The 20,913-nt window shown below is 37.8% G+C and overlaps 1 protein-coding gene and 2 long non-coding RNA genes across 5 annotated transcripts; 1 reads left to right on the forward strand and 2 right to left on the reverse strand.

The window, feature by feature from the left end:
- Positions 1 to 4,862: 4,862 nt before the first annotated feature.
- Positions 4,863 to 7,781, reverse strand: LOC112195271 (bifunctional protein FolD 2). Of its 3 annotated transcripts, XM_024335648.2 has the most exons (7): positions 7,626 to 7,743; positions 7,030 to 7,549; positions 6,722 to 6,903; positions 6,466 to 6,649; positions 6,167 to 6,324; positions 5,778 to 5,990; positions 4,863 to 5,348 (listed from the first exon to the last, which is right to left on the reverse strand). In XM_024335648.2, exons 3-7 carry the CDS (start codon positions 6,833 to 6,835, stop codon positions 5,118 to 5,120), a joined length of 900 nt encoding a protein of 299 aa, XP_024191416.1. In that variant the 5' UTR covers positions 6,836 to 6,903; positions 7,030 to 7,549; positions 7,626 to 7,743; the 3' UTR covers positions 4,863 to 5,117. The 3 variants fall into 3 exon arrangements, with proteins under 3 accessions (XP_024191416.1, XP_024191415.1, XP_040372472.1); XM_024335647.2 differs by lacking the exon at positions 7,030 to 7,549 and having other exon boundaries at positions 7,626 to 7,781; XM_040516538.1 differs by lacking the exon at positions 7,030 to 7,549 and having other exon boundaries at positions 6,722 to 6,963; positions 7,626 to 7,715.
- Positions 7,782 to 8,407: 626 nt separating this feature from the next.
- LOC112193685 lies at positions 8,408 to 14,877 on the reverse strand. Its single transcript, XR_002933966.2, has 4 exons — positions 14,073 to 14,877; positions 9,460 to 9,558; positions 9,314 to 9,361; positions 8,408 to 8,680 (listed from the first exon to the last, which is right to left on the reverse strand). It is a non-coding gene; the product is annotated as an uncharacterized LOC112193685 (long non-coding RNA).
- A 3,526-nt stretch (positions 14,878 to 18,403) lies between these two features.
- LOC112191403 lies at positions 18,404 to 19,956 on the forward strand. Its single transcript, XR_002932943.2, has 3 exons — positions 18,404 to 18,814; positions 18,985 to 19,310; positions 19,896 to 19,956. It is a non-coding gene; the product is annotated as an uncharacterized LOC112191403 (long non-coding RNA).
- Positions 19,957 to 20,913: the final 957 nt, after the last annotated feature.

Consider the following 20,913-nt stretch of genomic DNA (forward strand, 5'->3'; position numbering starts at 1 on the left):
AGAGGGAGGACGGCGAGATGGTGGCGATCACGTCTGCGTTGGTTTCGTCGCCGGCGGACGTCGGGAACGGCTGAAAAAGTCGGGTCGGGTCACCGGGTTTCGGTCGGGTCACCGGGTTTGGGTCGGGTCGCACGGAGGCTGAGGAGAGAGAACGGAGAGAAAAGGGTTTCCGAAAAAGGAAATATGAAAATTATGAAATTATTTTCGGAAATTCCCTATTTATACCAAAATGGAAACTTCTTCCAATGGCCATAACTTCTTCATACGAACTCCGATTCTCGCGTTCCACATGTCCACGAACTTGTATCGACGCGCTCTACAACTTTCGTGAAGGAAGTTTTCGGAGAATCCCAACGTATAAAAAGTCAACCTTAGGCAACCCCCTTAAAACCATATTCTTCAATTAATTATTCGCTCGAAACACTTCCGCTCCATCCACGAGCCACGAAACCATCCAATAACCATAATTTAGATTCCGGAAAATCCTCGGAAAATAAATACGAATTTCCGGGGCATCACATGATCTACTACTGTATAGGTGTGTTGAAGAGAGCAGCTCAAGTAACAATATATATACCGTAATTCCCCCCTCGCCCCAAATTTTCCATCCTGATTCTGCTCTTTTAAGACTTTGATAAATCACTTTACCATTTTAGATATACGAAACCGATTGAAGCTTGCACTTTGCAAAGCTTCCCTAAATAGCTATTCCTGTAAGAGCAAGTGCAACGGTTGCTCTTTGACCGGGCACCAGCTCAGATTTGATGAGGTATTGCCCAGCTGAAGAAAATTTCACCTTCCACCGGCTCAAGCTTCCCCAGCCATGGGTTGGCTTTGCATGACCAAGGTCAAAAAAAAGGGCAAGGCAATGACTTTTTCTTGCCCAAAGTCATGGAGCTGCTAGCACTGCCCACTGGAGAACGTGGGTGACATCAGGAAGAAACACAAAGAGACAGACGCGGCTTAATCCAAGGGTGGAAGACACGGACCAATCCAGAAGCGCCATGTGGCTGACCTACAGCAGGATTTTGTCTTGTAGCGAATTGAGTGGGCAGCAGGACACTTGGCATCGAACCGTTGGCTTCTTAAGTGATTTTGATTCCAACGGTCCTTTAATCTGGGCTGTTGGTTTCAATTGAAACAGTGATCCAACGGTAATGAAGGAATAGTGAAAAAAAAAAAGGTGATTCAACGGAAAGAAACGAGAAGAAAAAAAATGTAAAAATTTCTCTATAAATACCTACAAATTTTTGTAACATCTCACACCCAAAAAATTATATTTCATAGTTACACCTTCCTCCTCTTCATATAGCTCTGATTTTCCAAATTTGTTTATATCCAATATGGCCGAACAACCAAGAAACACACGTACAGTGGCTGGACAAGAGGGAGATCAAAGTGAAGATACCGAAGAGAAAAGGAGATGGACGGATGAGGAAGATGTTCAATTGTGCAAGTCTTGGAAAGCTGTAAGCCAATGTCCGGCTATGGGCACAAATCAGAAAAAAAACGACATATGGTTGCGCGTGAAGCGACACTCTGACGCAAATTAGTCCAAGAGCCGATCAACCCAATCTTTGCAGGGAAGGTGGAAAATTTTGAAGATTGAACTCTTTGAGTGGCATTGTGCATTAAGGCAAGCGAAAAATTGGTACAAGAGCGGTTCGAATGCGGTTGATGAGGTATGTATTAGGGTTTAGGTATGTATTTGTTGATAAATCATTTAATTTGTTGATACATTCTAGTAAAATATTGCATGATAAATAATGTAGTAATTATAATATCGTTTTAATTGTAGTAATTACTTTTCGTTACAATTAAAATAATTAGTTGATAAATAATGATGTAATTACAATGATGTTTATATTTGTACTTATTGATTTTTAACTCAAAACGGTGAGATAATTTCTTATTAAAATTATGACCTTTATAATAGATGACCCTTCATAATAGCGTTTATATTTGTACTAATTGCATTTTTTATTGTTTTTTTTTTAATTACGTAGCAAGATGAAGCACATAAATTGTGGCATGCCGGGATGAAGAGAAAAACTGGGAAGGCCAAAAAACACAATTTTCAGAGCTTTGATAGTTACGCTGTTGTGGAGGGCTTTGCACAATTTAAAGACATCCCTAGCCATACATCCGGAGGAACATCAAATGAAGGAAATCAACATACGCGCACACAACCAATTCCTAGAAATTCTCCCATCAACTTGGACATGGATGTAGATGAGGTAATTGCAGGTGAAACTGCAGATCCTAATGTGAGGCCTCAAGGAAGGAAGGCTCCAAAAGAAGCAATACGGAAAGGAAAGAAGGCAGCGAAAGATCAAAGTCCTTTGTCAAGCACTCTCGAGAGTATAGCGAACAACCAAATAGAGGCAACCGCGGGCAAGAAAAAACTCGATGACGAATTCGCTCGAAGTCTCCAAGAGGAAGAGAAAAGAGCATGTATCCTCTTGCAAATCGAAATGCGAAAAGAGCAACTCCTATTTCAAGAAAGGCAAGATCGAATTAAAGAGACGGAAGAGCGAAATAAAGAGAGGGAAGAGCATATTATGGAGATTGATACAAGTAAAATGACGCCAAATAAAAAGCGTTATTGGTCAAGAAAACAAAAGAAGATAGCGGAGAAAGAAGATCTTGACGAGCAGCCGCCACCTTCTATGGGTGGATACTATCCGCAACCCAATTTTGGTGGTGCATACCCACAACCTCCTTACCCCGGTGCATACCCACAATCACCTTGCCCCGATGGATTCCCACAACCTCCTTTAACCGGTGGATTCCCACCACCTCCCTTCACCGGTGGATTCCCACAACCCTCTTACCCCCGGTGGATACTATCCGCAACCACCTTACCCTGGGGGATATCCTACACAACCACAATTTTCACTTTTCTCTACGGGTGATTCCACCAACCCTAACCCTAATGATGACCCTTCAAATGCAAATTGGATTCCTAGAGAGGATGAGGATTATGATTATGATTTGAATAATTAGGTGATTATGGATGTTGTTAATTATATTGTACTTATTCCTAGTTTTTCATTTATGTAAGCATAAATTTTATGAAATAAAAGTTGTGTTTGAAAATTCCTCTTATTAAAGCACACACCCTATATTCAAAATAGTAAATTGCATAAATCTCCATTATTATCATCTATTTACATCAAATATATTCTAATTTTAAATTTTTTTTAAAAAAATAAAATTTAATGAACAGTGAAAAATAAGTACACAGTAAAAATGAGCAGTTAAAACACTAAATGAACAGTGGAAAATAAATAGTTAAAATTGATGAACAGTGAAAATATGAATAGTCTTAACCGGTCAAGAAAAACAATGGGTGTAAACCCATGTCCAGTGGCAGTGAACAGTATCTTGACTGGTCGAATTCTTGACTTCTCGACCTTGACATTTCTTGACTACGGGTGAACTTGCTCTAATGGTTGGTTCAAAGACATGGTCAAATGGTTAAACCGTCAATCAAATAGGTATGTAAGAGGAATGGGCTAGCACATGCATGTTTCTTCTCTAACTTTAACAATGCAAAATTTTATATTTATTTCTGTCTGATTTACGGAAATAAACGAGCAAAAGATATAAGAGGAAACACAAGGTAATACCAATTATTGAATGTCACATCACTAGCTAGAGCTAGGGCTAGGGCACTGACTTGACATTTGTCTCAGATCACACAAAAGAATGTATATTTCAACCAATTACGGAAGCCGTTGGAATACTTCAGGTATAAGTTACGCCTCAGTCATACTAACATACGTAGCACATGGATATCCACATAATTTTTTTAAGTCGAGACAATATGTAATGTCACAATGACGGACGCTATTCGATAAAAGTTATAGTCGTTGTGGTAAAAAATACTAGGAGTTTGTAGACTATTCACTTTGTTGTAGTGTAATTATTTCTGATCTCGATATAATCAGCATCCTTTGTGGCGAGGAATCAAACTATCAAAGTACCTTTTTCTCTTCTATCAAAACTGGGATTCTCTCTCTCGTCTCTTATCGCCAGTTCTTCCTCTCCCCTTCCACCACCATGTTTCAAATATATGGAAATGAAGCTTATAAGCTGATGATGAATAAAATTGGAAGTCTAAATGGAAGCCAATAGCAGCAATAAATTTTAAGAATCCCACTGAAAGATTAATTCTTCCTTTGTAGTTGATCAACTATAGTTTTAAACTTTTAATTTCTTCAGTTCTACTTGGAAGAGTTTGATTTTGCAACAGAAATCAAGGGAACATAGAGAGAAATGATGATATTAGTGTGTACTAGACTCAAAACGTTGTAAAGCCTTTCTGGAATTCATCGAGTTTTCCTGCCTCTCGAAGCTGTTCTTTGAGGGATGTGGTTTGTGGTTGATGAGAGGCCAACGACGAATTGAAGTAGCCCAACAACTGTGACGTGAGAGGAGCAAATGTGGTGAAATTTTATTTACGCGTGTTACTGTGTCCTCTGTGGCGTAATCTACGTCTGGAGTATTTCACCACTTTGCTTAACCACCTCATAATCTTTTTGACCAAAAACAAATTTGTACAGATAATTCTCGAAGAAAATCGACATTTCGGTGGCCAAACGGCTTCTGATAACTAAATCAAAGTATAGCTTTAGCAAGTTTAGTTAAACATGACCTCATGGGTTGAAAGGGGTGTCCAATTATTTTGATCTATTCTGCCAGCTAGAAGTAGGGATGGGAAGCTCTCGAATGGTGCCAACAAACCTACTAAAAATCCCACATCAGAGATGGCTGAAAAAGCTAACAGATAGTTGAGTGAGTTTGCATAGCGAAAAAAGATATCTGCATTAACTTGCTCTGCAATTATAACGATTTACGTATTTCTTTCTTTGGTAAATATATAGGTTTACTTTAGTTGACAGAATATACAATAATTATAGAGATATAAAATGAATTTGGGGAGATAAATCAAATACAGAAAGGATTTAGTTTACTACAAGATGCATGACAACATGCAATATCAGTGAAAACTACAGGATTTTCCAATCAAAACCTGTGAACTCCATTGCAAAATTAGCTCCTGAAATTAGCAACAGCTTATTATGGGGACTAAGAAAGATTAACAGCTGCCCTTACTGCACAATCACTCGCTTAGCACCATCCAATGTGTTCTTGAGAAGCATTGCAACAGTCATCGGGCCAACTCCACCAGGAACCGGAGTTATCCATCCAGCTACCTTACATGCTTCCTGGAAATCTACATCCCCGACCAATCTATAACCTGACTTTCTACTGGAGTCATCTACAGCATTTGTGCCAACATCTATAACTGCAGCACCTGGCTTTATCCAACTACCCTTGATCTGCAGCAATTCAGTTATTGATTTGATTAACAAACGAGATGTATACAGAAATAATCAATTAAAAAATGATGTCATTCTTTCCATTGAACCAATCAGCTTACTAAAAGAGCTATTTTATAAGCATCATATGGATTGTTCTACAACTCACATGTGATAGTCAACTATGGAAGTATCAGGGCCAAGAAATGTCCTTTTTCTTTCACGTTGGAATGGTATGAAACAACAACTGATCCTATTCTTATTTTCATTTGGTTTCTCTTCTTTAATATTTTAAGATGTTTTATTTAACCATGGATACTGTTCTGTGCTAGTATGAGTTTAACCACTATTAATTACTTTTAACTAGATCTAGAAAGAGCAGTACATTTTCCAAGCCATACAAGTATTAAACTAGATAACAGCGACATGTAATAAGACTACTGTGCCTACCATCATTGCCTGTCCTGCTGCAGCAATAACAATGTCCGCTTCACGAATGATACTCTCTGGATCAGGAGTGTTGGAATGAACCACGGTAACAGTAGCATTGGCTTTCAAAAGCAGCAATGAAACTGGCAATCCAACTATGTTACTTCTTCCCACCACGACTGCCCTTTTTCCCGTTATGCTTATACCACTCCGCGACAGAAGTTCAAGACAGCCCTGTGGAGAAAAACAACAAGACAGCTATTTAATACATCAATAACTTTTCAGAGTTCCATATGAAAACTTCTCGGACAATCTGGATTGCTAGTTTAACAGAATACTCAAAACAATGAGAACATGATTGTGTGCATCTACAGATATCTGTGTTTGAATACATTACTCGAGTGTCTTGCCTTGGGAGTGCAAGGGAGGAATAAAGGTTCTCTGCCTTTCATTGCAAGTTTGCCGATGTTGAGAGGATGAAACCCATCTACATCCTTCTCGATGCTGATTTCACTTAACACTTTCTCTTCATTAATATGCCTTGGCAATGGAAGCTGAACAAGTATGCCTGTGTGAAAAATAAAATCCACCTTACCAACAAATGCAAATTTAGCACATAAAAATAGTTTCAGATTCCAATATGAAAAAAAGTAAAAAGTTTGCAATTTATTATCTCAGTTTAAATAGAAAATCATCATAAGTAACCAACCATGTACATCAGGATTCGCATTTAATTCGTGAACTTTGGCTATGAGATCATCTAGGAACACATTCTCAGGGAGATCTATGTCGACAGATTTAATGCCAACTTCAGCGCATGCCTTTCGCTTCATGCTGACATAGCTTTGGGAGTCCTTCCTGCTCCCCACAATCACTACTGCCAGTCCAGGGACCTAAACAATTGAATAACTGCATTGTCATAATTCATCCACTATGTAAACTTAAAATATTCAGGTAGAGCAAACCTTGCCATATTTCTGAGAGAGATGGCGAACTTCCTCAGCAATTTCAGATCGGATGGCCTGTGCTATGGCTTTGCCATCAATTATCTTAGCCTGGTGATCTGATTGTGACGCCATTGATCAACCACTCTCTTGGTCTATGGGGGTTTCTCACTTTTGATAAGCAGCTCCAAGCTCAGTGTGCTCTGCAATCCACCACAACCAATTGCCAGCATATAAACATACTATTCATTTCTTCACATGTGCTGAGGTTAAACAAAGTAGCTTTAGAGATGGTTTCTAGTTTCTTGTAGAAAGAGTGATAATCTTACCAAGAGCACAACCTTAATTAAAGCTTTCATTTTCCATTGTCGAAGCCAAATGGAATAAGAAAAAGAATTGCACTACAACAACAGCTGCAATTCTATTTTCCTAGTTATCATTTGAACATGTGCAGCTGAGTTTAATCATAATATCAATATCCTGTTGCTTAATTTCCTCCAAGAAATGCAACCATTTTCCTTTCCCACAAGCTAATCAATGATTCTATCAACCTAAAAGAAAAGACCCAAAAACCAAAATGCAAGCTTTGCCCGAATCTCACCCAAATCCTAGCTAGAAGCAAAATACGTAAGACCCCGTTTGGAAAAATGACTCGGATTTTGATTTTGATTCTACATATGAGGTATTTAAAATCTTGATTTTCATTCACTACTCAAATCCTTTGTAACACAGATTTCCAATTGCCACTGAATCCAGATTTAGTATAATCCAAAGATGCATAATATCCACATCCAATTGTACTCCAATTGTACTAGGATCGACTCTAAATTGGTTCAGCCTTGCTCTTCCCTAACAGAAAGAGAATAAAAAATAAAAAAGAATGAAACTTTGTGGTAAATAAAAAGAAAAGCACGAAACTTGGTACCTCTGGCGATTGGCGAAGTTATAGGTGAGTGAGTGGTATCGTTGCAGTTGAACAGTGGTTATTGGAGTGGAGAGGAAACGAGGTTACGAGGGTGAGATAGAAGGTGAGGGGTCAATTAGGGATTTTGCCCATAAATTTTTTTTATCTCTTTATTTTTATATAATTTATTGGGATCATTTTTGTCGATGAGCAACAACAAAGAAAACCAAAGTTCCAGGCATCAGGTCAACACGACAAAAAATATAAGGAAAATCGTCCAAATAGCGTCTGAACTTTTTCAGACTATTAATTTTCATACCTATACTTTGAAAAACATCAAAATGGTACCTGACGATTTAAGCCTGACCCAATTTACGCACCTAGCAATAGTAAAGCCGTCAACTCCGTTAAATTTTGAGGGGTAAAAGCGGTACTTCACATATTCAAGGTATAAATTTTGAGTTAGCATTACAAGCAATTGCTTTTAATACATTTTCGAAGATGAGTCATGTTTAGTAGTGTAAATTTTTTAGCTATGCTCTTGATTTTCTGTTGTATAAGTTCAGTTTTGAGGAATTATATTGGTGCTATTATTCAATTAGCCATATTTGATTGTGTGTGATTGATTTCTTATTATAGTTTGCATAGTTGTGGCTTTTGAGTTTTCAGAGGGGAGAAAGGAAGAAACAGAAGAAAAAGGGGGAGACAGGCAGGACAGAAGAGACAGAGAAATCCAAAAGAGGAGAAGAACTGCAAACAAATAAACAACATATTGGTATAAAAAAATCGACCCAAACCTACCTTTAAATCTCTGAACCTAGAAATGAACAAAGACATAGCTGCTTATGATTCTTAAGCAAGTCCCCACTCCCTTAATATGTACAACTTCTAGATTAAGCACACACTACATAAATAAATAAAAAACCAAATTCAATCTGTGAACAATTCAATCAAAACATTTCAACCTTAAGAAGCAAAATCACAACCCAAATTTTCACCCTTGTTAATGGCTGTGATTTGAATTTAGATTTCCTCATCTATACACGAACTGAGAAACGCTCCCACTCTTTTTCAACCTATAACCAACCATCAAAAAATTGTTTACAAAAAAAGCTACAATCAGAGAAGAAGAAACCAAATTCAAATTCATAAAACAAACCCAAAGCTTCCTCCGGAAGTCGACCAGAATCCTCAATCCAAGAGCAAGGTTTAATAATTTGACAATTCATTGAGTTTTAGAAACTCTTTACCTGATCCTATTTGTAGTTCTCAAATTCTTTTGATTTTAAGAGCAATATCTAGCTTTAATATGTTTTCTTGTTAGAAAAAAAAAAAAAAAAAAAAAAAACCAAGTCCAAATTTCACATATCCAAAAAATCGATGAACATGCAATCATGCTCTAAGGTCATTTTTTTCCTCTACTCAATAAAATGAATCCCACAACCCCAGCCGACTTGAACATGGCATCAAATTTGACTTCAGCAAATTGTTCAGGTACTAACAATCAAAATGTAGGAACTGTAGTTTACCAAAAGAGAAAAAGAAAACAAAACAGTGTAAAAGCAATTAAACTGAGAAACAAAACTCAACAAACAACGCACAAATAGTTCCATATCAATAATTTGCTAAATATACATATATGAAATTTGCTCATGGGTTTTACTGTACTAAGAATATAGAAAATTCACATTCTTTGAAAATATATATACCTGAATTCAAGACAGTTGAATAATCTAGCTGCAAACTGCTCCTAAAATCTACAAAATCAAGTGACAACAGTTAGAAAACTTGATATTATCATGGCTATACATACCATATACAAACTCAATACAGAAGCAATGTAATAAAATTTTACCATTTATAACTGAATAAGAATAAGCAAGCAAGACGACACTGAGCAATAGGCAAAGGAACAGCTGCAGAAAGATGGTGCCAAAATTCTTTTGCATAAACTCTGTAGAAATCAAATAAAACAACTATGAAACACTAAAATTTATTGCAAAGCTACCAACAATAACTTTAACACAAAGTTTCTATGAGCCAAAAAAATAAAAAATAAAACTTTATTTGTCATGGGAAAGAAAACAGACGAAACTGAATGAATGACAATTATAAACAACGTAAAATTAATGTGGATTAGCCTAGACAAAATTTCAGTAATTAAATCCTTCCACAGCAATCAAACACAAATATTGTTCCAATTAAGAACATAAACAGACCCAATCACTCTAAAAAAATAAAAAAACCCAGCCCTATAAACCTACGTCAGGAAATAGCCAATTCTCTGGAAGTAGCTTTGACACTCCTGGAGGAAGAACCGCACGCCTGTATTACAAATATAGTTTGTGCTCTTAGCAAAAAAAAAAAAAAGACACACAGAAGAAGAAGAAAGAAATAGTTCATTGCACCAATGACTAATGATAAATGGATAGGTTTTATCTTTTATTTTGGATAGGTTCCCACTCAATCTTTCTATTTATACCTATTGTGTAAGCCCCCCTTTAGGATCGTTGTGTTTTACTACTTAAGCAAAATCAGAATAATAGATGAACTGAAAACAGAAACAACACAGCAGATTTTAGAGTGGTTCAGCCAAAACTTTAGCCTACGTCCACTTCGTGATCTCTCTTGAGAGATTCACTAGCACTATGAAGAACTTAGGTGTTTACAAGTACTTATTGCAGATCCCTCAAACCCCTCTGACTAGTTCTTATCTCTCTATCACCTTGACTCTCAGTTTTCTGCACTTTCTGTCTTAATTCCAGAAAACTGACTGCAGCCGCTATTTATAGGGCATAGAGGCTGCTGTTACAACATGGGATTAGGATTCCTAACCCTAATAGACTAAGCTTTTAATACAAATCCTAATAGAACTTGAAAGACTAACTTTCCTAGAACTTATAGAAAAGCTGCACGCAAACCTCTTTCCTTTCTAGACTTGGATTTGAATTCTGCATCCTAATTTTCAGATTGTATCAATGAGCCAAAAACACAACAATCTCCACCTTGGTGAGTTGATACCAAAACAATTGCTGCAACCTTCAGGATGTCTTGAACTTCTTGAAGTAATCCCGAACAAACCTTCAAGAACCTTCACCTTGGCAAGACTCTTCTTGCCTCAACGCACCTCAAGTGAGGAGGTGCTCCACCACAACTCAGCATGTTGTGACACTGAGCAAGTTCAAGCAATCCTTGAACTTCTCTACAGCAACGGGCTTGGTAAGACAATCTGCAGCATTGTCATTTGTGTGAACCTTCTCCACAAAGATATTTCCAGATTCTACCCAATCTCTGATCCTGTGATAGCGAACATCAATGTGTTTCGTCCTTGCATGAAACACTTGATTCTTTGCACAGCTGTAAGAACTGATTATCTCTATATTCACCTCCATTGTCGCTTCTCAAACACTTGATTTTTCTGCCTGTTTGGTTTTCAACCTCAGCTTTCCACTCCTTGAACTTAGTGAAAACCTGGTCTTTAGTTTTCATAAAGTATACCCAAACCTTCCTTGAAAAATCATCTATGAAAGAGACAAAGTATCTGGCTCCACCCTTTGATTTTGTTGGTGTAGGCCCCCAAACATCTGTGTGAATATAGTCCAATACTCCTTTGGATTTGTTCTCACTGCTGCCCACATTGAATGTCACCTTGGTCTGCTTTCAGAGTGTGCAATACTTGCAAAATTCAAGTTTGCAGCTCATTACACCTTCCAGCTGATCCCTTTTGTGTAATTCCTGCAACCCTCTCTGACTCATGTGTCCTAGCCGTTTATGCCAAAGCTCAGTCTTGTCTTCCTCTGTACAAACTGCAGCTCCACCAACCACCGTAGAACCCGTAAGTTTATACATGTTATCTGGTTGCATCACACTCCTCATGTAGACCATTTGTCCCTTTCCTACCTTGAGCTGTCCTTTTTCAGATTTATACCAAAATCCAGCCCTATCCAAAGTGCTCAATGAAATCAGATTTCTGCTCATTTTTGGGACATGTCGGACGTTTCCCAGCGTTCGGACAATTCCATCATGCATCTTGATCTTTACTGTTCCGATTCCCATAATCCTACAAGGTGAATCATCTCCCATCAACACTTCCCCGGTGTTCCTCTCTTCATATGTGTCGTACCAATCTCTGTGTGCACACATATGAAATGTGTAGGCTGTATCCAAGGTCCAATATTTAAGCGCGCTGGAGCTGGTTGTTACTACGAGAAGTTCTCCATCGTCACTATAATTTCCAGCAACGACATTGGCTGACTTGGAGCTTTCTCCTAACATCTGCGCCTTTTTCTCCTTCCATTGTTTGCAATTCCTCTTCCAGTGGTCGAGTGAACCACATTCGAAGCAACCATTCTTCTTTTCTTTGCCTTTTCCCTTGGATTTCGACCTGCCTCTTTCTTCAAATCCACCACCTCTATTCCTGGACCTTCCTCTCTCCTTGCCTCTGACATGAAGTCCCCGTGCTTGAGAACTTTCTTCATCTTTGTCCATTTTGACATATGATTCCAAGTTCTCACACACTTTAGAAAGTGTGATAGTATCTTTGAATATCATGGTGGTTTTGAAGTGCTTGAATGAAGCTGGAAGCGAGTGAAGTAACATGACAGCCGTGTCTTCGTCATCCATCTTTGCTCCAACCTTCTCCAAGTTTGATATGCAATTCTGAAAATTACATATGTGATCGTTAAGATCATCCCCTTCCTCCATCTTGAGGCCAAAGAGCTATTCCTTCAAGAACAACTTGCTGCTAATAGTTTTACCCCTGTAGACACTTTCAAGCTTCTCCCATGCTTCCTTTGCAGTCATATTCTCACCAATATGAAGCAAGACATTATCAGCAAGATGCAGCTCAATGGAGCTGTTTGCTTTCTTATTCTTCTTCGTATAATTTGCTTCAGTCATTGTTGCAGGCTTATCTCCAATTGCCTCATCAACCTCTTGCTGAACCAGAACATTCTTCATCTTCCTTTGCCAAAGCGTGAAGTTGTCCTTGCCATTAAAGGGCTTAATGGACGGTTTCACATCTCCTGCTTCGACAATGACTTTGCCGTTCACCATCGCAAAACACCTTGAGCCTAAGCTCTGATACCACTTATTGTGTGAGCCCCCCTTTAGGATCGTTGTGTTTTACTACTTAAGCAAAATCAGAATAATAGATTAACTGAAAACAGAAACAACACAGCAGATTTTAGAGTGGTTCAGCCAAAACTTTAGCCTACGTCCACTTCGTGATCTCTCTTGAGAGATTCACTAGCACTATGAAGAACTTAGGTGTTTACAAGTACTTATTGCAGATCCCTCAAACCCCTCTGACTAGTTCTTATCTCTCTATCACCTTGACTCTCAGTTTTCTGCACTTTCTGTCTTAATTCCAGAAAACTGACTGCAACCCCTATTTATAGGGCATAGAGGCTGCTGATACAACATGGGATTAGGATTCCTAACCCTAATAGACTAAGCTTTTAACACAAATCCTAATAGAACTTGAAAGACTAACTTTCCTAGAACTTAAAGAAAAGCTGCGCGCAAACCTCTTTCCTTTCTAGACTTGGATTTGAATTCTGCATCCTAATTTTCAGATTGTATCAATGAGCCAAAAACACAACAATACCCAACCGTAATGCCATACTCCTTCATACCGTTTACCAACCTTTAATAATTTCAAAGCAAAAATAGTAGTACTCGCTCTTCTTCATACTTCATTACACCTTTATTGCAATTACTACTCTGTTTTTCTGGCAAGTGCCAACTGCAAGATGAATTAATCTGCTATATACTGATTTAGATATTCTATTGCTAACACATAGTTCTATTTTCATTGTTGGTCTGTAGGAAGTTCCTAAGAATAGCCCCCCAACTATCGCCAATACATCTAATTCAAAAGCACCAACAGCAGCAGTCAATCCTGAATCTTTTGAATCAAAGGGTGCAAGCAAAGCAGCCATTGATAAGGTAAAGGATTCTAAAGAAAGTGATGATGAATCTAAGGTCAATTTAGGAAACCCAGCACTGGAAACTAAGTAATTAGCACCATTTTGACACATAACCAACAAGCATAAGGATACAAAAATTGAACCTTGATTGATTCCGTGAAGAGGAGCAGAAGGTCAATCAAAAAAAAAACCCTCACCTAGTTGCCTGAAGTCACAATACAGTCAATACTTATGCATAAACTTCAAATCATCCTAGATGATGCTTTTATCTTACATCCCTATCATTTATGGATGGGCAATTCTAAATGGACTCTCTAAAGCTCAGGATTCTGTAATTGAATACATTATTATAGTGGCCACACTCGCCTACCCTACCAAATCCTCAAATCCAGTATCTATTTCTAACACAAAAACATGTAGAGTTCCAATTCAAGGGTTAAAACAGAAAATTATAAGGCAAAACAGAAATCGAAGAAGACCAACAACGACTAAAAACCCAGCTAACAAAAAACAAAAGAAGAAGACCCACCAAACTCACCAAAACCAGAAATCAAAATACCACAGTCCCTTTCACTGCATAAAACACAAAGGTTAATCTAACCAGAAACCAAAAGAAAATTTCCACATGCTTTAATCTAGCAAGAAAAACTTCCAAACCTTCGATCTCTGAATAATATTCGAACCAAACACAGACTAATCGTGTTTGGTATAAGGCATGAAATCACAACAAAATTAGTCTTATTAGGGTGCTCTCAGAATTAGGGGATGTATTGAATGAGCAGATCCAAACAATACCATAGAAAGAATGAAAGAAAGAAAATAATGAGCAGACCACTTCTCTTAGATAGTACTTTCAGTCACAACAGTGAAATTAGTCTGTTGCTCTAAACAATCACCTACAAACACACATAATTTGACATATTAATATGGCTGACATTATGAACAACATATCAATGAGAACATGAACAAATTTTCTGAAGATCCTCACAAACGACATTTACTACATCCATATCTATAGCTTATGATTACCAAGAAAGCAGATCAGCAAACTAAGCCATCAAAATATTGGGACAATCACAATTTCAGAACAGAAAGAGACGAACTTCTACGACAACAAACATATATCAGTTTGCTGGTTAAAACACAATGTACAATGACATAGGAAAAAGAAGAAGAAAAATAACTGACTGAAAATAAGAAACAAACCAAAACGAAGCAAGAGGCCGACTCAATAACCTCTTATCTTAAATTGGATTGGGTTTTTATATGTTTGTTATGATACAAGAGACTGCTTTGGGTTAAGATAGATAATAGAAACGGTTTTATCAACTCAATATGGATATTAGAACTTGGAATTTAAAGAATTACATGCATATGCATTTACATGTTAGATTCTGTTATTAAGCCATCAATTCCAGAACAACCAACAATCTAGTAACTTCCCCATCGATATAACATACAGTAAAATCATAACATGAAACCTCTCCAATCAATAATCAACAACCCAGACCCGCAGACAAACAAAACCCCCCAAAACGCAGAAACCCATACCAATTCAAAACCACGAACAACAAAAGACCCACTCAAAAACCGAATCACACAAAAACTGACAAAAGCAATAGCAGCAGAAGCAGAAAACTTACACACAAACTCTTGTCAAACTCGCTAAAGCCACAAATTCGGTACTGTCGAAACCAAATCCTCTTCTCTCTCTCTCTTCAAACACCACAAACCTTTCTTTCATTTTTTTTTTTGGGTCTGAACGACAACCTTTCTCCCTCTTTCTCTTCCAAATTAACAGCGACAGGCACTAATTCACCGACGACGAAGGGCAAAACCAGCTTCGAATCCCTCTTCTCCTTCTTTCTAAATTACCGACTATCAACCGATGTGGGTGAGTCAAATCCCCCCAAGCAAATCAAAACAAATGGACGGTCTCTGAAGCAGCAATCGAGAAAAGAACATCTTCCAATAGAAGGGCAAAAGCGTCATTTCACTGTTAATGAACAGTTAAACACTTAAATGAACCGTGCGAGGAACAGTATTTCGGCTTTAGATGTATGTATCATTTTCTCGCATGTTTCTCAGGTCCAATTGCGGCTGTATCTGAATATTGTCTGGGTTTTGTTTAAACTTCTGATCTGTGGATAGAAGTTAAGGGTTTCGAGGTTGTGTGTTTTTGATTGTGTTGTGTTGTTTTTTGGTCAAATTAAGTTTTGGGTATGGTTTGTTTCATGTTTGATTGTGTAGTTTTAATAAAAATAAGTGATAAATTTATTGTGTGTATTTGTAGCTATAGTCAAAAGATACCTAGTACAAAAAATGCAACACACAACGGTGGTTAACCGTTGCTTTCATTATGTCGTCTATCTCGGTGTTGTGTGATCACAACACTCAGACAGCTGTGAAACACCGTTGTGTGTCGATCATAGGGTTGACGGCTATCTTAGAACCGTTGTACCAATTTTGGGCATGCTAATGCCAGAAGTTGGATGTCAGGCACATGTGCCGCATGCATTTGTTGTTTCAATGGCTGCTCACACAACAGACTTAATATACAAGATGATGTTGGTTACCTAATCAGACAACAGAAATACTGTAGACTATTGTTGGACTATCTTTACCACTACAGATATTTGTAAATATCTGTGGCGTGATAGTTGTAATCGTATTTGTATGCAAGCTATGACTGTTGTATGTTGGAGAGATTATTTGCATTTGTACAACACATCTTTTCAATATCGTTGTGTGATTTAGCAATTGGACAACTGGTTTTTGTTTCTTATGTTGTGTGAATTCAAATCTAAGGACAAAGTGCTTTTGCAACCGTTATGTGATTTATACCAAATTTGTTGTGTGATTCACAAATATACACCTACTCATACAACGCAATTTATGAACTGTTGTTTCTTCATTATCTAAGTCATAAAACCAACAACGAAAGCATTATATTCTAGCAAAAGCTAAAACTTGTCCCAAAAACATATATATATATATATATATATATATATATCCAGCTGCATGCTGCGAGTAAAGAAACCACATTCTAGCTGCACCACTAAAAACAGCAGAAGACAATATACTTGTTCCAAAACCATATATATCATTTATGTGCATGCACCTACTGCTAGCAACATTCATATATATATATGCATCCATCAGCATAAGCACTAAACAAAATGATCTGTAGTTTCCTTCAGCCTACCACTAAATAGCTCTTACATATATGACTTGACGACAAACTTTACCCACTCGCACCGCATCACATCAATGTCCTCTTGGCTATACACAAGGTTGCTTCTCTTTTCCCACTGAAATTATTTCAAGTAACAAAGCGAAGTTATATAAAGTGTCGGTCAACAGTACCAAACAGATCATCATTCAAAAACATATAGATAGAAGACCAAACAGATCTTAATTATGAGTGTATACCTTGTTGACAAATGTTAAATCCTTATCCTCAATTATATCTCTCACAAAATACCAACAGTCCTTAGCATTAGGTTGGGGAGGAATACCCTAAGAATTGAACAATGATAAATTCAACAACAAATAGAACCTAGTCAAAATATGCACCAGGTAAACAGAAGCATAATTTCAAGTTCCAAACTAATGTAGACATGCATGCGTATCGATAAATTTTTCCACAAAACTGAACTCTGGCCTTTCCTTCCCTTGTGTGCATTATACATAGCAATGGCACTAAAATAGAACTACCACAATATCAGTTTTTGTTTGTAAAGAAATTGACACTTAAAGTTGAATGTTACAGTCAATTTCTTCTTTTCATCAGTTTTAGTATTCGATAACTTAAAAATTGCAATATATGTAGACTATGACTTACATATCAACAACTGATCTCCATTCTCCAGTGGGTAACCGCCTCTTCATGGGATCCATGAAATAAACAATTTCTTTGTCCGGATCCATAATAGTGAGCATCCAATGTTAACTATATACAATGAATTAACAAGTGTACGTTTACTTCTCCACTTTGCAAATCCTTACTTAAATAGAAATGCAAAGTATCACATGCATAACAGAAAACTTTCATGAATCACTTACTCTGAGTTATAAGGCAGCATGAAAATCCGGCCTGGTTTTGCTGTTATGAGCCTATCCTTGATGTGATGTGACCTCGCATGGCCATCCCCACAACCAATTCCACCGATCAATGAAGGATCAACAAAAGCAACCATATCCAGCATTTTATATCGATTCAAGACATCATAAAGGCCTCAATCCTAATCTAATACCCATTTCCACCAAATCCAACCGAGTTTTCACCCTATCCTTTGTTTTTCCCGAAATATTCAACAAGGTCCCTATTAGACTATCACATACATTTTTCTCAATATGCATCACATCGAGGCAGTGTCGAACAAGTAGAAATTTCCAGTACTCAAGTTCAAAAAATATAGACTTTTTCTTCCAACAAGGACTGGTTTCATCATCCGCACCTTTATAAGGAGGATGAGGATATTTCTTTCCAAAAGACCAGTTCCGAACTTCTTGCTCTACCCTACCCAATACGTCTTCACCAGTCAAAGGCACAGGAGGAGGTGAATGCTCAAGGAAGTTATTGAAAGCAGCCTTTTGCTTTCGATAGGGATGGTTTCTTCCTAAAAACCTCTGATGGCCAATGTAGGCAATTTTCCCTCCATTAACTAGCATTGTAGGTTCTGTTTTTTCAAGGCAAATAGGGCATGCATTATACCCTTTTACAATACTCCCAGAAAGGTCACCGTAAGCTGGAAAATTGTTGATCGTCCAGAATAGTATACCCTTGAGAGTAAAGTATTCATTTAGTCTTGCATCATAAACTCCTCTTGTAATACCCCGTACTTTAAAGTTTTTACTATTTACTTTTTACCATTATTGACCAAGGAGTTGACTTTTTCCTCGTCCGTTGAGTTAAGAAAATTGTTTGAGAATGTCGTAGAATACGAAAAATCGAGTTCGTGGACACGAAGTTTGTTTAAATCGGAGTTTCTACGGAAAAGTTATGATCAAAAATAGAAAGTACTATTCATAGCATGGTTATTTTTTTTTAGATGAGTTTATAATTGTGGAAAAGAGGAAATAAAAACAGAAAAGGAAGAGAGAGAAATCAGTTTCCCGATTCCAGCCCCCCTCCTCTTCCTTTCTTCCTTCTTTCTTTTCTCTTCTTTCTTTTCTTTCTCTTTCTGCAAACCGGAGCCACTTTTTCCGGTGAAACCACCGCCACCGGCCGCACCACCGGCCATTAGAGGATCTTCTCTTGCTCCTCTTGTATCTAAGGTAAGATTTTTAACTTGGGTAGCTTTGGTTTGGAGATTTCGAAGAGAATTGTAGAAATGGGAAAAATTGGATTTTTGCTTTGGTGTCCGGTTTCCGGCGATTTCTGGCCGGATTCTTTGGGGCTTTTGGTTGTTGGGGAAGTGCTGAACTTGTTCCTAACCTTGTTGCAGCTCGTTTTGATCGGTGGAGGAAGATTTGAAGGTGTTTGAGACTGTGAACAGTAGCGTGAACAGTTCCATCCGAGTCCTTGAGTTTGGGTTTGGAATTCCGGCTTTTTCTGCTTGTTTTGGAGATTTTCGCCGGATTTCTTTGAAGTTTTGGGTTGCTGGGTTGTTGTTGATGATCATATCTAACTATTGCAGCTTGTGTTGGCCGGTGGAGGAAGATTTGAGGGTGTTTGGAGACGTGAACAGTAGCGTGAACTGTGCTGCCGAATTCTTGTTATTTTTTGGGTTTAAATTCGGCTATTTCTGCTTGTATTTGGTGGCTGCTGCAGGTATATAAAAATGGCTGTGTGGGTTATGAAGTTGATTTTGGATTAAATAGGTTGATTGAAATTGGATTTAATCTTTGAGTTTTGTGTTAAACTTGAGATTGTTGGGTATTGAGATTTCTTTGGAAATTGATGTTGATTATGGTTGTTTGATGATTATGGTTTATAAATATTTTGGGTTAAATCTCTTGGTAAAAGCTATTGTTGAATGATTTTTGTTGGGAAATTGGAGAGGAGATTGTGATTTGAAAAAGAAAAATTTAGAAAGAAATTGAGATTTTTGGAGATGAAATTGTGGATTGAAAAGGGAAAATTAAGAAGGAATTGGAATTTCGGAAAGGGAATTGTATTATAATTTTTTGTGGTTAATTATGGTTGAGGAAACGAAATAAAAATCGGTTGAGTTGTTAAAGAGTTTTGAGGGCGTTGGAATTTTAAGAAATTCTGAAATTCGAGAATTTAATCCTAAATTGGAGAATTTGGTCGTTAGAAGAATTATGTGTAATGAGATTAATTTCCGAAGGATTAAGCTTTGTTTCTTAGATTGTTTCCTCATTATGGTTAATTATATCTTGCCAATTGTTACAGGACGTATTGAGCCCTCGAGCGAGGGTGACACGGGCAGGCAGCAGGTTTAGCTGCGGGACTCACTTGTGAGTGGACTTTTATTTTGTTAAAATAATGCATGCAGCATGGAAATAAGTTTTCAGTTGATTTATTATTTGAGAAAATGTGACTCTATGGAAAGTAAAGGATTTAAAAAGAAAGCAGTTGATCACAAGGAGGCCAGTTTTGGCGCATGCGTATCTTACCTAGTTGGCAGTCCCTTCTAGGTAATAGTCTGGTCGGCAGTCCCGTCTAGACTACAGCTCGGTTGGCAGTCCCATCCGAAGTGTCATCTGGTTGGCAGTCCTTTCCAGATGACTTGAGGTAGTTAGTCAGCAGTCCCGTCTACTACCTGTGGCTAGTTGGCAGTCCCAACTAATCACCGCCTCCTATCCGGTTGGCAGTCCCTTCCGATGCGTCATCGGGTGGCAGTCCCTCCCCGATGGCATGAGAAGCCTAGGAAGCAGTCCTTCCTAGTCATCAAATGAGTTTCTTGGAAAAAGATTGAGTTGGGAATTTTATGAAGTCTCGCTGCATGATGGTTTTGTTAAAAAGAGAAATGGGGAAGCATACCATAAATTGTTTTGGTTCTAGTTTCGGTTTTGTCCACTCACTCTAATGGATTTTATATGTTTTCCCCTGGGCCCTTCGTTTTCAAATGCCCAGATTTCAGATTAGCCGAGATTGCGTCCAGGCTCAAGGACTTTGGAAATCAGCGCTTCCGTTTTTGTCTGTAGGTTATTACTTAACCTACCTTGTATGATATCGGCTTAGTTTAGTGTTGCTCTGATAAACCGTTTCTTCTAAGTTTGGTGGATGTTTTTGTTAGAATTGATGTTTATTACGGAGGTTGTGATGGGATTTGAACTTTTCGAAGGTAACACATATGCTTGGAATGTAAATATGGTTTTTGTGTTTTTGGATTAGGAGGTAAATATTAATCATATCCAGGTTTGTGAACTACTTGGGTAGCCCATATTAGGGGAGGTTCTGCCGAATT

Source organism: Rosa chinensis, chromosome 3, assembly GCF_002994745.2.
Source record: "Rosa chinensis cultivar Old Blush chromosome 3, RchiOBHm-V2, whole genome shotgun sequence".
In the NCBI taxonomy this organism is placed as follows: Eukaryota; Viridiplantae; Streptophyta; class Magnoliopsida; order Rosales; family Rosaceae; genus Rosa; species Rosa chinensis.

What these genes read in the sequence shown, in the direction of transcription:
- LOC112195271 (XM_024335647.2), bottom strand. Translation starts at nt 6,835, where the DNA reads ATGGCGTCACAATCAGATCACCAGGCTAAGATAATTGATGGCAAAGCC. An exon ending in TGCGAATCCTGATGTACATG is followed by an intron (nt 6,325 to 6,465) that starts GTTGGTTACTTA and finishes TTTTTCACACAG; the next exon opens with GCATACTTGTTCAGCTTCCA. An exon ending in CAGCAGGACAGGCAATGATG is followed by an intron (nt 5,349 to 5,777) that starts GTAGGCACAGTA and finishes GAATTGCTGCAG; the next exon opens with ATCAAGGGTAGTTGGATAAA.